The sequence below is a fragment of the Hemitrygon akajei genome, chromosome 19, assembly GCF_048418815.1.
Source record: "Hemitrygon akajei chromosome 19, sHemAka1.3, whole genome shotgun sequence".
Lineage (NCBI taxonomy): Eukaryota > Metazoa > Chordata > Chondrichthyes > Myliobatiformes > Dasyatidae > Hemitrygon > Hemitrygon akajei.
The window spans coordinates 68793863-68806435 of record NC_133142.1 but is presented as its reverse complement, the minus strand read 5'-3'; the positions used below and the strand labels follow the sequence as shown (position 1 = coordinate 68806435).

At 40.9% G+C, this 12573-nt stretch overlaps 1 protein-coding gene across 2 annotated transcripts in view; it reads left to right on the top strand.

The window, feature by feature from the left end:
- The window catches only part of LOC140742032 (inter-alpha-trypsin inhibitor heavy chain H3-like), a 79425-nt gene that overhangs the window by 26173 nt on the left and 40679 nt on the right, over window positions 1-12573 (top strand). For both annotated transcript variants that reach the window (XM_073072729.1, XM_073072728.1), the window contains exons 13-15: window positions 1417-1602; window positions 7185-7324; window positions 10333-10493. In XM_073072729.1, the coding sequence (XP_072928830.1) occupies window positions 1417-1602; window positions 7185-7324; window positions 10333-10493 (487 nt within the window). The remainder of the gene's footprint in view (window positions 1-1416; window positions 1603-7184; window positions 7325-10332; window positions 10494-12573) is intronic.

Sequence of the window (12573 nt, the reverse complement as noted above, 5' to 3'; positions counted from 1 at the left end):
TTATTACATAAGAAGGTCCAGGAACATGTAAGAATAAAAGACAGGACAAGTTGCAGAGTGGATGAATCACTTCAGCTTTGTTCTGAAATCTTTAGCCAGTCTGATTTACTTTGCATTATAATAAGAAACGACAGTGAGCACTGGATATTATAGAATTTTGTGGGTCCAGACCCATTCAAGCTCTAATGGGAGCCGTGCGCTTCATGCCAGCTGGTATGTAGCCAAGCTGTTCTATTGCAGTTACAACATGGACATCTAGGCAGTAATGCGGAACCTTGCCTAGGCATGACCTATCCACAAAAAGCAGGAAAAATTCTAATTTCTTGTGATTATCAGTAAAATGATGGGGGATGCTGTCAATAGGGCTAACTTGATCCTTCTAGTTAATTGTGTTGCTGCTTTGGTTTTGGTGATAATGACAAAGGAGTGGAGCAATATCCAATAGAAATCTTCTGTACTTACACCTGACAGCCAAAGCCATGTATTCTGATAAATTGAAGTATTTATGTAGAAATATGAGATGTCTTAGGGGACTGGAGTAGCTAAGATTGTTTTCTATTTGTTTTAGTCCATAATGCATCTAATGTTCTGTAGAAAGTTTAAGTTAATGGAAGGAAAAGTTTGTGGGTTAGAAAATGCATTATATAAGCTGGAAATTTTTAAAATCACAGTTCACATTCCACATGCCAGAAGCTTTTTAAATGTTTAAAACTTCAAGGGCTTCTAACCTGACTGTAATCTCTGCACCTGACAATACGTTTTATTGTTGTTTTATCACTACTAAGTAAGGGAAGTGGAAGTGAATGACTTTCAGGAAACCACTCTCCAAATCACTGTCAACTTTTCACTCATGAAAATCAATGGAAATGCTCAATGTTAAGGAATACAATAAGTGGCATTAAGGAGTTTTTAAATGGGCTAAGGCTACACCTGATTAAATATTAATGTATTTGAATTTTTATATTATCTTTATTGTATGCATTTACGAACTGAGAATTTACTTAAGATGTTGCCATGAACAAGGTCATCTCTTTTATTTCCGTAAAGACAGTCTTAAATACTTGGATTTATTTTCAAACATGTTTTAATTAAAGGACAAATTCTTGACTTTTCAGATTAAATGACACTTGCTTTTATATTCTGGTCCTATTCTATTCTAGTAAATAACAAATAAGAACAGATACCCAATACATCATCAACCTGCTCTCCCATTCAGTGGGAGCATGCCTGATCCTGTACATTAAGTTTGCCTCACAACATAAATTTTAATTCTTATTCCTCCCAAAAACAAAAATTTCAAAATATTTATAATTAAGCTTTGCAAAGTACATTAATGATTCATTAATTTTTCTTTTAAGGAAGTTAATTTTAAAAAGACACGTTTTAACCTTCATTGTATGTATATTTTTAATTCAGGGTTTTTATGATGAAGTCGCAAATCCTTTGCTTTTGGATGTTGAGTTGCTCTATTTGGAGAATGCAATTTCAGAACTAACAGAGGCAAACTTTAGACAATATTATGGTGGATCTGAAATTGTGGTAGCTGGCAAAATATCTGACAACAGTCTGGATGAATTTGTGGTACAAATTACAGCACAAACTGTAAGTCCCTGAACTGTGTACAATTTTCTTTAAGTTTTTGTAATGCAATTGCATTTAATGCATCTTTGTTCGGCTCAGTTCTCGCACCAGAGAAAGCGTGATGCAATTAAGAGCTATCAGCAGTTTTTTCACTCCTCCAGCACTGTAGTATTCAAATAACATGCTAAGGTTTTATAAGGTAGGGTTCATACCATTTTTGGAGTATTGAAGGAGACCAGGATGGCAATACTTGGTTGTTGGCAGGTAGGGTTAATACCTGACTTTCAAAAGTACTTGTGAGTTATATTCCAGCTGGACTTAGTCCTTAAACTGCTGGAGAACAGTGCAGAAAGATCAGGTGTTGTTTTCTCCCGGTAGGGATTGTTTTTTTTTAGTTTTTAGTTCCAAGTGCTCCTGTCACGTTTTGTCACCCCGTAACCTTATCCTTCAATCTCTCTGAATTATGGAGGACAGCATGTGTATAAATGTCTCTCTCCAGCAGACTTCATCATGATCATCATGACTCCAGTATTTCTACTATTTTTCAATGTTTCTTAATTGTACATATGATTTTTTTATGTTCTATCGCTGAGCAGCAGTGAACCATCTGATAAGCCTATCAGAGTTCTCTTTGGGAACTAGTTGACTTGATCAGCATTTCTGATCTGGCTATTGTTCACGATTGCACTTAATAAAAAAAAAAGCCTTATACTGCATCTAAGAACGGATGTGCAGGCACTGGAGAAGATCCAGAGGATGTTGGCATGAATGATCCCGGGAATAAAGGGTTAATATTTCAGTAGTGTTTGATAGCTCTGGGTCTGTACTTGCTAGAATTCAGAAAAATTGGGTGGGGCGGGGGGGAAATCTCATTGAAAGCTACTGAATATTGAATGGTTTAGACAGTGTGGATGTGGAGAGGATATTTCTGGATAGAACAGAGATGAGGAAAAAATTATTTAGCCAGATGGTAGTGAATCTGTGGAATTCATTGTCACAGGTGGCTGTAGAGGCCAAGTCATTGAGCATATTTAGAGGTTGATAGGTAAGTAAGCGCATCAAACATTACTGGGAGAAAGCAGGAGAACAGGGTTGAGAGGGAAACTTAATCAACCATGATTAAATAGTGGAACAGACTTAATGGGCCAATTGACCTAATTTTCCCTTCCTAAACTTGGAAAATGATCCAAGTGGTTCACACTGGAGCCAATTGGATCTTGGGCCTGGGTGATGCAGTATTAGAGTTAAACAGCTTAGGAAATTCTTTAAAGACTGAGAGGAAGGAAGCAAGGCGGTTGGACTGGGGGGGGGGGGGTGTGGGGGGGGATATAGACAGAGACCGCAGAATTGCACTTATGATGGAGAGGAAAAGAAAGGAACAATGCATACCTAGTCTGGACTGGAAAATATTAGTAGGTACAAAATATTTACAGGTAATTGTGTTGCCAATAAAGCTTTTTGGCACATGATAATATAGGTTGAAGTTAACATGGTTTCCTTAAATCTGTCAGAATTTTTTGAAGAAAGAACAGGCAGGATAGACATAAGAAAATTAGTGGAAGTTGTGTACTTGACTTTTCAGAATGCCTTTGACAAGATGCCACACATGAGGCTTCTTAACAAGTTACAGGAAAGATACCAGCATGGATAGAGTATTGGCTGTTTGGCAGGAGGCAAAAAGGAAGCCTTTTCTGGTTGGCTGCTGGTGACTAGTGGTGTACCTCAGAGGTCTGTGTTGGGACAGCTTCTTTTTACGTTACATGTCAATGATTTGGATGTTGGAATTTGTGGCCAAGTTTGCGGATGATACAAAGATAGTTGGAGGGGCAGGTAGTGTTGAGGAAGCAGAGAGGCTACAGAGAGGACTTGGACAGATTAGGGGAATGGACAAAGAAGTGTCATGCACTTTGGTAGAAGAAATAAAAGTGCAGACTATTTTCAAAATGGAGAGAAAATTCAGAATTCTGAGGTGCAAATGGACTTTACACAGGATTCCCTAAAGGTTAACTTGCATGTTGAGTCAGTGATAAGGAAGACAAATGCAATGTTAGCATTCATTTTATGAGGACTAGAATATAAAAGCAAGGATGTGATGTTGAGGCTTTATAAGGCACTGGTGAGGCCTTACTTGAGTATTATGAGCAGTTTTGGGACCCTTATCAAAGAAATAATGTGCTGACATTGGAGAGGGTACAAAGTAGGTTCATGAAGATGATTCTGGGATTGAAAGACTTATCATATGAAGCAACACACACAAAATGCTGGTTGAAGCACAACAGGTCAGTCAGCATCTATGGAAAAGAATAAACAGTCAATATTTTGGGCTGATTCCTTTTACAGGACTGAGAAGGAGGAGGAAGTTGCTTGAACAAAAGGGTAGGGGGAGGAGAAGGGAGCTAGCTGGAAGGTGATAGGTGAAGCCAGGTGGGTGGGAAAGATCAAGGGCTGGAGAAGAAGGATTTTGACAGGAAAGGAGAGTGGACCATGGGAGAAAGGGAATGAGGAGGGGACCCAGTGGGAAATAATAGGCAGGTGAAAAGAGGTAAAAGGTGAGAGTAGGGAATGGGGGGGGGGGGGCGGGGAGGAATTTGTTTACTGGAAGGAGAAATCAATATTCATGCGATCAGGTTGGAGGCTACCCAAGTGGAATATAAGGTGATGCTCTTCCACCCTGACAGTAGCTTCACCTTAGCAAAAGAGGTGGTCATAGACCAACAGGTCGGAAAGCAAATTAAAATGCTTGGCCATCGGGAAGTCTCGTGTGTGGCAGATAATGTGGAGGTGCCTGACAAACAGCCCCCAATTTATGATGGGTCTCACCAATGTGGAGGAGGCTGCATCAGAGCATCAGACACTGTAGACAACCCCAGTAGGTTGGCAGGTGAAATGTTACCTCACCTGGAAGGACTGTTTGAGACCTTGAATGGAGGTGAGGGAGGAGGTATGTGTGCAGGTGTAGCACTGAGGCCACTTGCAGGGACAAGTGCCCGGAGGGAGATTAGTGGGGCGGGACAAAAGAACAAGGGATCCGCAGAGGGAGCGATCGCTGTGGAAGTGCTAAGTGAAGATATGTTTAGTGGGAGGATCTCTTTGGAGATGGTGGAAGATAATGTGTCGGATGCAGAGGTTGATCCGGTGGTAGGTAAGGACAGGAGGAACTCTATTACTATTAAGGCAGCGGGAAATTGAGTGAGCGCAGATTCCGAGGAATGGAGGAAATGCAGGTGAATAGAGAAGGAGGAATGGAAAGCCACATCCTGGGAATAAATTTGGTGGCTCTCAGACACATGAGAAAGAACAACATCCCGCTCATTGGCTAGCATGCCCCGTTATCTCTAGTCATAACCCAAACATTGCTTGCTACAGAGAAACCATTACCTTAGCAGTGGAACATTACAGAGGCCATTACATTAGCAGTGAAACCTCACAGCATGTTACACTAAGTAAAAGTACAAGAGATAGGTTGGGAAGAGGTTCAGTTGAGTTAACCATGGGAATCAGTAGGTTTATAAAAGGCGTCAGTTGATAATTGTCTCCAGAGATAGAGACAGAGAGATCTTGAAAAGGGGTGGGGTGTCAGACATGGATCAAATGAATTTAAGGGCAGGGTGAAAGTCAGAGGCAAAGTTGTTGAAATTGATGGGCTTAGCATGGGTGCATGAAGCAACACCAATGCAGTCATCAATTTAGCGGAAGAAGAGTCGGGGAGTATAACCAGGGAAGGATTCGAACATAGACTCTTCTATGTAGTCAGAGAAGAGGCAGACATAGCTCGGGCCCATGTGAGTGCACATGGCTACCCCTCGAGTCTGGAGAAAGTGGGAAGAACCAAAGGAAGAATAGTTGAGGGTGAAGACCAGTTCTGCCAGATGGAGGAGGGTGGTGGTGGAGGGGAATTGGTTGGATCTTTTGTTAAGAAAGAAGCAAAGAGCTTTGAGCAACACACACAAAACGCTGGTGGAACACAGCAGGCCAGGCAGCATCTATAAGGAGAAGCACCGTCGACATTTCGGGCTGAGACCCTTGGTCAGGACTAACTTTTTGAGGCCTTCTTGATGGGGGATAGATGTGTACAGGGACTGGACATCCATGGTGAAGATGAGGCAGTCATGGCCAGGGATTTGGAAGTTACTAAGGCAATCAAGAACATGAGAAGTGTCATAGATGTAGGTGACAAGGGGGATAGAATGGAATTGTGATATGAGGACACGAGTTCAGTGCGGCAGGAGCAGGCAGAGACTGTAGGCCTACCTGTTTGTGGATCTTGTGTAGGAGGTAAAAGCGAGCAGGGCAGGGCAGGGTAAGGGAACTATGAGCTCGGTGGCAGTGGATGGGAGTTTTCCAGAATGGATGGTGTTGGAGCCAGTTTCCTGACAGTCTGGACTGGAGACCTCTTCGAGGGGTAGTTACGATGAGGTATTTGAAAGTCACCGCCTGGCCTCAGCAAGGTAGAGGTTAGTGAAAGAAGGTCATATGAGGAACACCTGATGGCTCTGGGCCTGTACTCACTGGAATTCAGAAGAATGAGTGAGGATCTCATCGAAACCTATTGACTATTAAAAGGCCTCACTAGAGTGGATGCGGAGATGATATTTCCTATGGTGAGGGAGTCTAAGACTTATGGACACAGCCTCAGAATAGAGGGAAGTCCATTTAGAATGGAGGTGGCCTTTTGGCCACCTTTCCTAACCCTCAGCAAAATTTGATTGAATCCATTCCACTCTCTGTTGGGTAGCTTCTGGTGTTCACTAAAATTAAATGTTCCAAAGGCACAAAGTTACATTGCTACTTTCATTTTGTTTTCCTCTATAGATCAGACTGGAAGAGTTCCATTTAAGTTGCGCCTTTTCAGGTTTCAAGCATTATTTAGACAGCACAAAGGCTTGACAATTCATCGACTAGTCTATGTTTTGCACGGAGATCAGGAAGTCTTGAGTATGAGTAACACACTGATCTTATTGTAATAGAACAATGCAATCCTTAACTCTTTTTGGGGAAGGAAACTGAAGCTTAAGTTTGATGTACTTATACAATATGGAACAGGCCCTTCCAGCTGCACCATCCAGCAACTCCTGATTCAACCCTAGCCTAATCACGGGACAATTTACACTGACCAATTAACCTACTAATGGGTACTTCTTTGGACTACGGAGGAAAGTGGAGCACCCAGAGAAAACCCACACGTCCCATGGGGAGGACGTACAGACTCCTTAAGGATGTTGTTGGAATTGAACATTGAACTCCGACACCCCAAGCTGTAATAGTGTCACTCTTTGTTAGTGTGATGCCTGATTTAATACCTCTTATCCAGGGACCAACAGCTGCAGGTGGATTACATTTTTCAAAAGTCATTACAGGTGTAAGTCTAATCATTTGTTTTGCTTTTGTAGAAGCATAAACCCCCAACTTTATTGTATTAAAGCAGTAATTCTGTCAGCTAAATCAAACTAGGTATCAGTTACTGGATTTTATTACCCAATTCCACCAGTAATCCTGCAATAATGCATTTTATCTAATTATTAAGTTTTCTGAGGAAACAAAATGCTTTAGCTTCTTGAATTGATATCTTCAGCACCATCTATAATGATGTAATTTCCCTGCAGGTGAACAGTAATTTATCTCTTGAAGGCAGAGTCAACGTTTCAGAGGCAGAGACCATTCTTGAACATCAGCGATATGTTTTTGGTGACTTCACTGAGAGATTGTGGGCTTACTTGACAATTCAACAGCTCCTCAAACAAAGGTTAAAACAGAAAATAGTTTATTTCTACAATATGCATTTTGCCCAAATAATAAACTGGGTGTCACTAAACAAGCCTATAAAATGTCATCATTCTTTCTTTAGAATTTGTTGTTGTCTTTCCTCCCTTTAAGCAGTGTTACACCATGACGTGCTCACTTACATATATATGAGCCACATGATTTGTGTAATAATTCTGGGATGTAATTCTGTGTTACTAAAGAACTGTCTCCATGGCAGCAGGTAAAAGTAGTTCAGAAATCAGAGGGAAAGATAAGCAACACATAAAATGCTGGAGGAACTCAACAGGCCAGTGTGGTGAACTACATATACCTATCTAGGCACGCCCCCCCCCCCCCCCACTGATTGCTCCTGTGGCTCCTCCCACAGACCGTGGCTCCTCCCACAGACCCCGGTATAAAGGCGATTGGAGCCTGGACCCTGCCCTCAGTCTCCAGGATGTAGTATGGTGGTCAATTGCTGCTTCTTCTTTCTTCCAGCCAATAAAAGCCTATATCTCGTCTCACGTCTCGGAGAGTTATTGATGGTGTATCAGCCAGGCAGCATCTATGGAAAAGAGAAATGTTACGTGCTGAGACCTTTCATCGAGACTGGAAAACAAAATGAGAAGTCAGAGTAGGAAGGTTGGGAGAGGGGAGGAAGAAATACAAGGTGGTAGGTGATAGGTGAAAATAGGAAAGGGGACAGGGTGAAGTAAAGAGCTGGGAAGTTGATTAGTGAAAGAGATAAAGGGCTGCAGATGAGAGGCTCTTATAGAAAGACCATGGAAAAAGGGAAGGGGGATGGAGGTGATGGGCAGGTAAGGAGATAAAGTGAGAGATGGACGCAGGAATAGGGAATAGTGAAGTGGGGGGTTGGGGTCAATTATCAAAGGTTTGAGAAATTGAAGATCAGGCCATCTGGTTGGAAACTACCTAGACAGAAGATATGGTGTTTGTTTGACCTTTGTTAATGAAGATTGGCTTCGAGTTTTGAAAAACGTAAATTCTTCTTCTGTATGTGCCAACCATTGTTTAATTCAATTTAAAATTGTACACCATTATTACTTAACAAAGGAGAGATTATCTAAAATATTTCCTAGTATAGATAACTACTGTGATAGATGTAAAACTGAAGTAGCTACTTTGTCACATATGTTCTGGTCATGTTCTGCATTAAAGTCGTTCTGGAAATCTTTATTTTCTACAATCTCTAAAGCTTTGAAAATTAATTTACAACCTAATAGATTGACTGTTCTATTTGGAATAGTTCCACATCATATTCAGGGTATCTCATTTTCAGATCAACATGTAATTGCATTTGTTACACTACTGGCAAGAAGGTCTATCTTATTAAAATGGAAAGATATTTCTTCCCCTTCATTAATTGAATGGTTTTCTCAAGTGATGTTATGTTTTAGTTTGGAAAAAATTAGAAGTAGAACTTTTGATCCTCGATTTGGTTTTGAGAGAAGATGGGGTTCTTTTGCCAAATATTATCATTTAATTTGAATTAAGTTATATGGCATCCTTCCAATTTAATTTTTTTTATAAATATGAAATGGTGGTTGATGACTTTTTTTTATATATTTAGATGATGATCAAATGTATTGCTCCGGGGGGTTGATTCCTAATAGGTTTTTTGGTAGTTAGTGGGGTTTTTTTCCCTAGTTAGATGGGGTTCTTTTTTTCCCTTCTTTTTCCTGTATATAAATTTTTTTTTTCATTTTTATATTTTAAGATCAGTTTTTTTCTTCAGCTTTATTAATTGTATACATATTAATCTGTTGAAGTTTTTTATCGTTTTATAGCTGTTGAAGATTATATATCAATAAAAAGATTCTAAAAATGAAATGAAAATGAAATGGGTGGCCACTGGGAGATCCTGCTTTTTGTGGTGAAGTGGTTTCCCAGTCTACATCGGGGCTGACAATCACAACCTTCATGAGCATGACAATGAATTAATGCAGAGGATAGTCACATTGCCTTCCCTAATATCATCAAGAGGGTTTCAGTGAAGGCCAATTACACGAACATTCATCTATTGCCATGGTTGCAATGATCCAGAATCTGAACATCCCACATCCTGTAGTTTCACAGCCTTTAGGTATCCATGGAAGTTAAATTGTGATTTTTAAAAGATTTATTCTTGGTTTTTTTTAATACCTGTTATCCACATAATTTCTGAATTACCTCTAACAGACTACAATGCTGGACAAAGACAGGAATTATTTGAGGTGGGGAGTAGCTGGGATTCTTTTCCTTTCAACAAGGAGGGTTAAGAGGTGACCAAGACGACGATGGCCTTAGATAAGTAAATAAAAATAAGCTGCCTCTGTCAGAAGATAGTTTGCAAACCAGGGGCACAGATTTGAACCAATGAGCAGTAAACCAGAAGGATATAGGGAAATGATCTTTTATGCAGAGAGTGGTTTTGGTCTGGAACTCACTGGCTGTGTATTGTGGATAATGAGTCAATAAATGTTTTCAAATGGGACCTAGACAACTACTTGAGGATAAATAAAATGCAACACTAAATTGAGAGAGTGGGGAATGTCTGTGTATGGATGGGGCAAAGAAAGGATTGGAATAACTAAGTTCAATAGTTCCATTTAATATCAGAGAAATGTAAGCAATATACATCCTAAAATTCTTGTTCTTGACAAACATCCACAAAAACAGAAGAGTGCCCCAAAGAATAAGCGATAATTAAAACATTAGAACCCCAATGCCCCCTCTACTCCTCCCTTCCACACACAAGCAAAGAAACTTTCCTTTCGTAAACAAAAGGACTTGGAGAGGTGCAATTTAGAGGGATAAGGGCCAAATTGGGACCAGTTTGGTGGGTACCATGGTCAGTATGGACTGGTTGGGCCAAAGGATCTGAACCCATGCTGTATTACTCTATGATGCTATGTGCTTGGAAAAAAAATGCTGGAAAGATTGAAGGAGAATGAGTATAATTATATACTAAAATAGTTAATAATCTGTTTAACATGTTTCTATCTTCAGAGTTTCAGCAGAGTCAAGAGAAAAGAAAATACTAACAGACAGAGCCTTAGAACTTTCATTGAAGTATAACTTTGTAACGCCACTCACATCAATGGTTGTGACTAAACCAAAGGAGAACAAAGTGGATAGAATCCTCATGGCTAACAAAGTCTCAGGAAATGGTAATCTTTGTTTCTATTTTTCTTAAATGGTTCTTTTAATTATATTACTGAAACTGCGTCTTATCCAGTGGCTCTCAATGTGAGTCCCAGAGGGCCATGTCAGATATTGTAGGGGCCGCAAGGAAAAAATAAACTAGGGGCCACAAGAGTTCTGAATCGGACATGATAAATTTACTGTTTATTACTAAAATAGATAAATAAAAAATAAATGAATATATGTAATTTAGTTGGAACCCTGAATGAAAGGAATGGGAAAATATGCTAAATGATGCAAATAAGACAGCAAAACAACTTAGCCTGTTTGTGTCTAGCCTGCTGCATTCCACATCCACCCCCAAATCACCAACTGCAGGTTGGGTGGAGTTGTCTGTAACAAGGCCAATCAGCAAGTGTGCAGCTAGTTCTGTTTGCCTTCCACTGACTCACGTCTATTATAATATTTATAAAACATTGTTCCTTAAGATTGTTATAACTGGGGGTGGTAGTGGGGACAAGCTCCCACTACCTACTAAATGCTCCAAATGGTGTTCATCCCAAATAGCCTCTGGCAACCAAGTACGGCTCCTGGCCTTCACACGTGGCTTAGTTACTAAGCCTGGCGGAACCGTTTCTACTGACAGGAGAAGAGACAAAAGCAGGCTACTGGTGCCTTAAAACCAGTTGCTTCAGGCAGATGGGGCTCATCGGCTGTAATTGGCAGCCCATCTCGGAGAAGGAAAACTGATCTCAAGCTTCCACTGCTTTATGGCTGCACCCACTCATGGGGAAGGCTTTGGGAGTAAACCCCAAAGACATATCCAGTCCCTATATTGAGTTCAACACTGACTACTAACCCCTGCAATACTGCTGGTGCCAAACTGTATTGGTTTCTGCCATTCCTTTGAATTCATCGGGTCCATAGAGAGGGGGAGCCTACTAAATGGGCAACAGCTTGCTCTCCATATCGTACTGCTCTGGCTTGAGTACTGGCCTGCATTTCACATTGAAAGCTTGGTCACAACATCCATGGTTAACCCTAATCAAAGGAGGGCCTCAAGAAACCATGACGTGAAGGCTACAGTTACTGCTATGGGGTTATCTGCCAGAAACAACAAAACTGCAGAGAGGCAAGAATGCAGTAAGTCTACTACTGCATCACTGTCCACCACTACAATTTCCATTAAGTCCCTGATACTCAGCTTATTTTGAAAGGAAGTTGAATGTGGTTTTATTCAATCTCTTCACCTGCTATCAAAAGCTTTTCCCAAAAGATGTTGGAAAAGATTATCTTTAACCACAGTGCAGCCAGATTTTCAAAAGCTCACTAGTTTGCATCATTTACAAGGATCTCACTAAATACCAAAGTAACAATGTTAAGCACTTTTTCATAAACAAAAAATCTACAGATGCTAGAGATCCGAGCAAACACTCAAAATGCTGGAGGAATTCAGCAGGCCAGGCAGCATCTCTGGAAAAAAGTGCAGTTGACGTTTCAGGCTGAAACCCTTTGGCAGGACTGGAGAAAAAAAAAAGCTGAGGAGTAGATTTGAAAGGTGGTGGGAGGGGAGAGACAAACACCAGGCGACTGGTAAAACTTGGAGTGGGAGAGATGAAGCAAAGAGCCAGGAAGCTGATGGTGAAAAAGACACACACCTGCCCCTACACCTCCTGACTCACTACCATTCCTTCCAGGTGAGGCGACACTTCACCCGTGAGTCTTTTCAGGTCAAATACTGTGTTCACTGCTCCCAGTGTGGCCTCTTGTATATCGGTGAGATCTCCGTAGATTGGGAGACTGCTTTGCTAAGCATCTACGCCCTGTCCGCCAGAACAAATGGGATTTCCCAGTGGCCACCCATTTTAATTCCACTTCCCATTTCCATTCCGATGTCTATCCATGGCCTCTTCCATTGTCAGGATAAAGCCACACTTATGCTGAAGGAACACCACCTTATATTCCATTTGGGTAGCCTCCAACCTGATGGCATGAACATCGATTTCTTAAACTTCCAGTAATTCCTCTCCATTTCCCACCCCCTTGTCCCTCTTTCATGTTACCTTCTTGCCCACCCATCGCCTACCTCTAGTGCTCCTCGTCCCT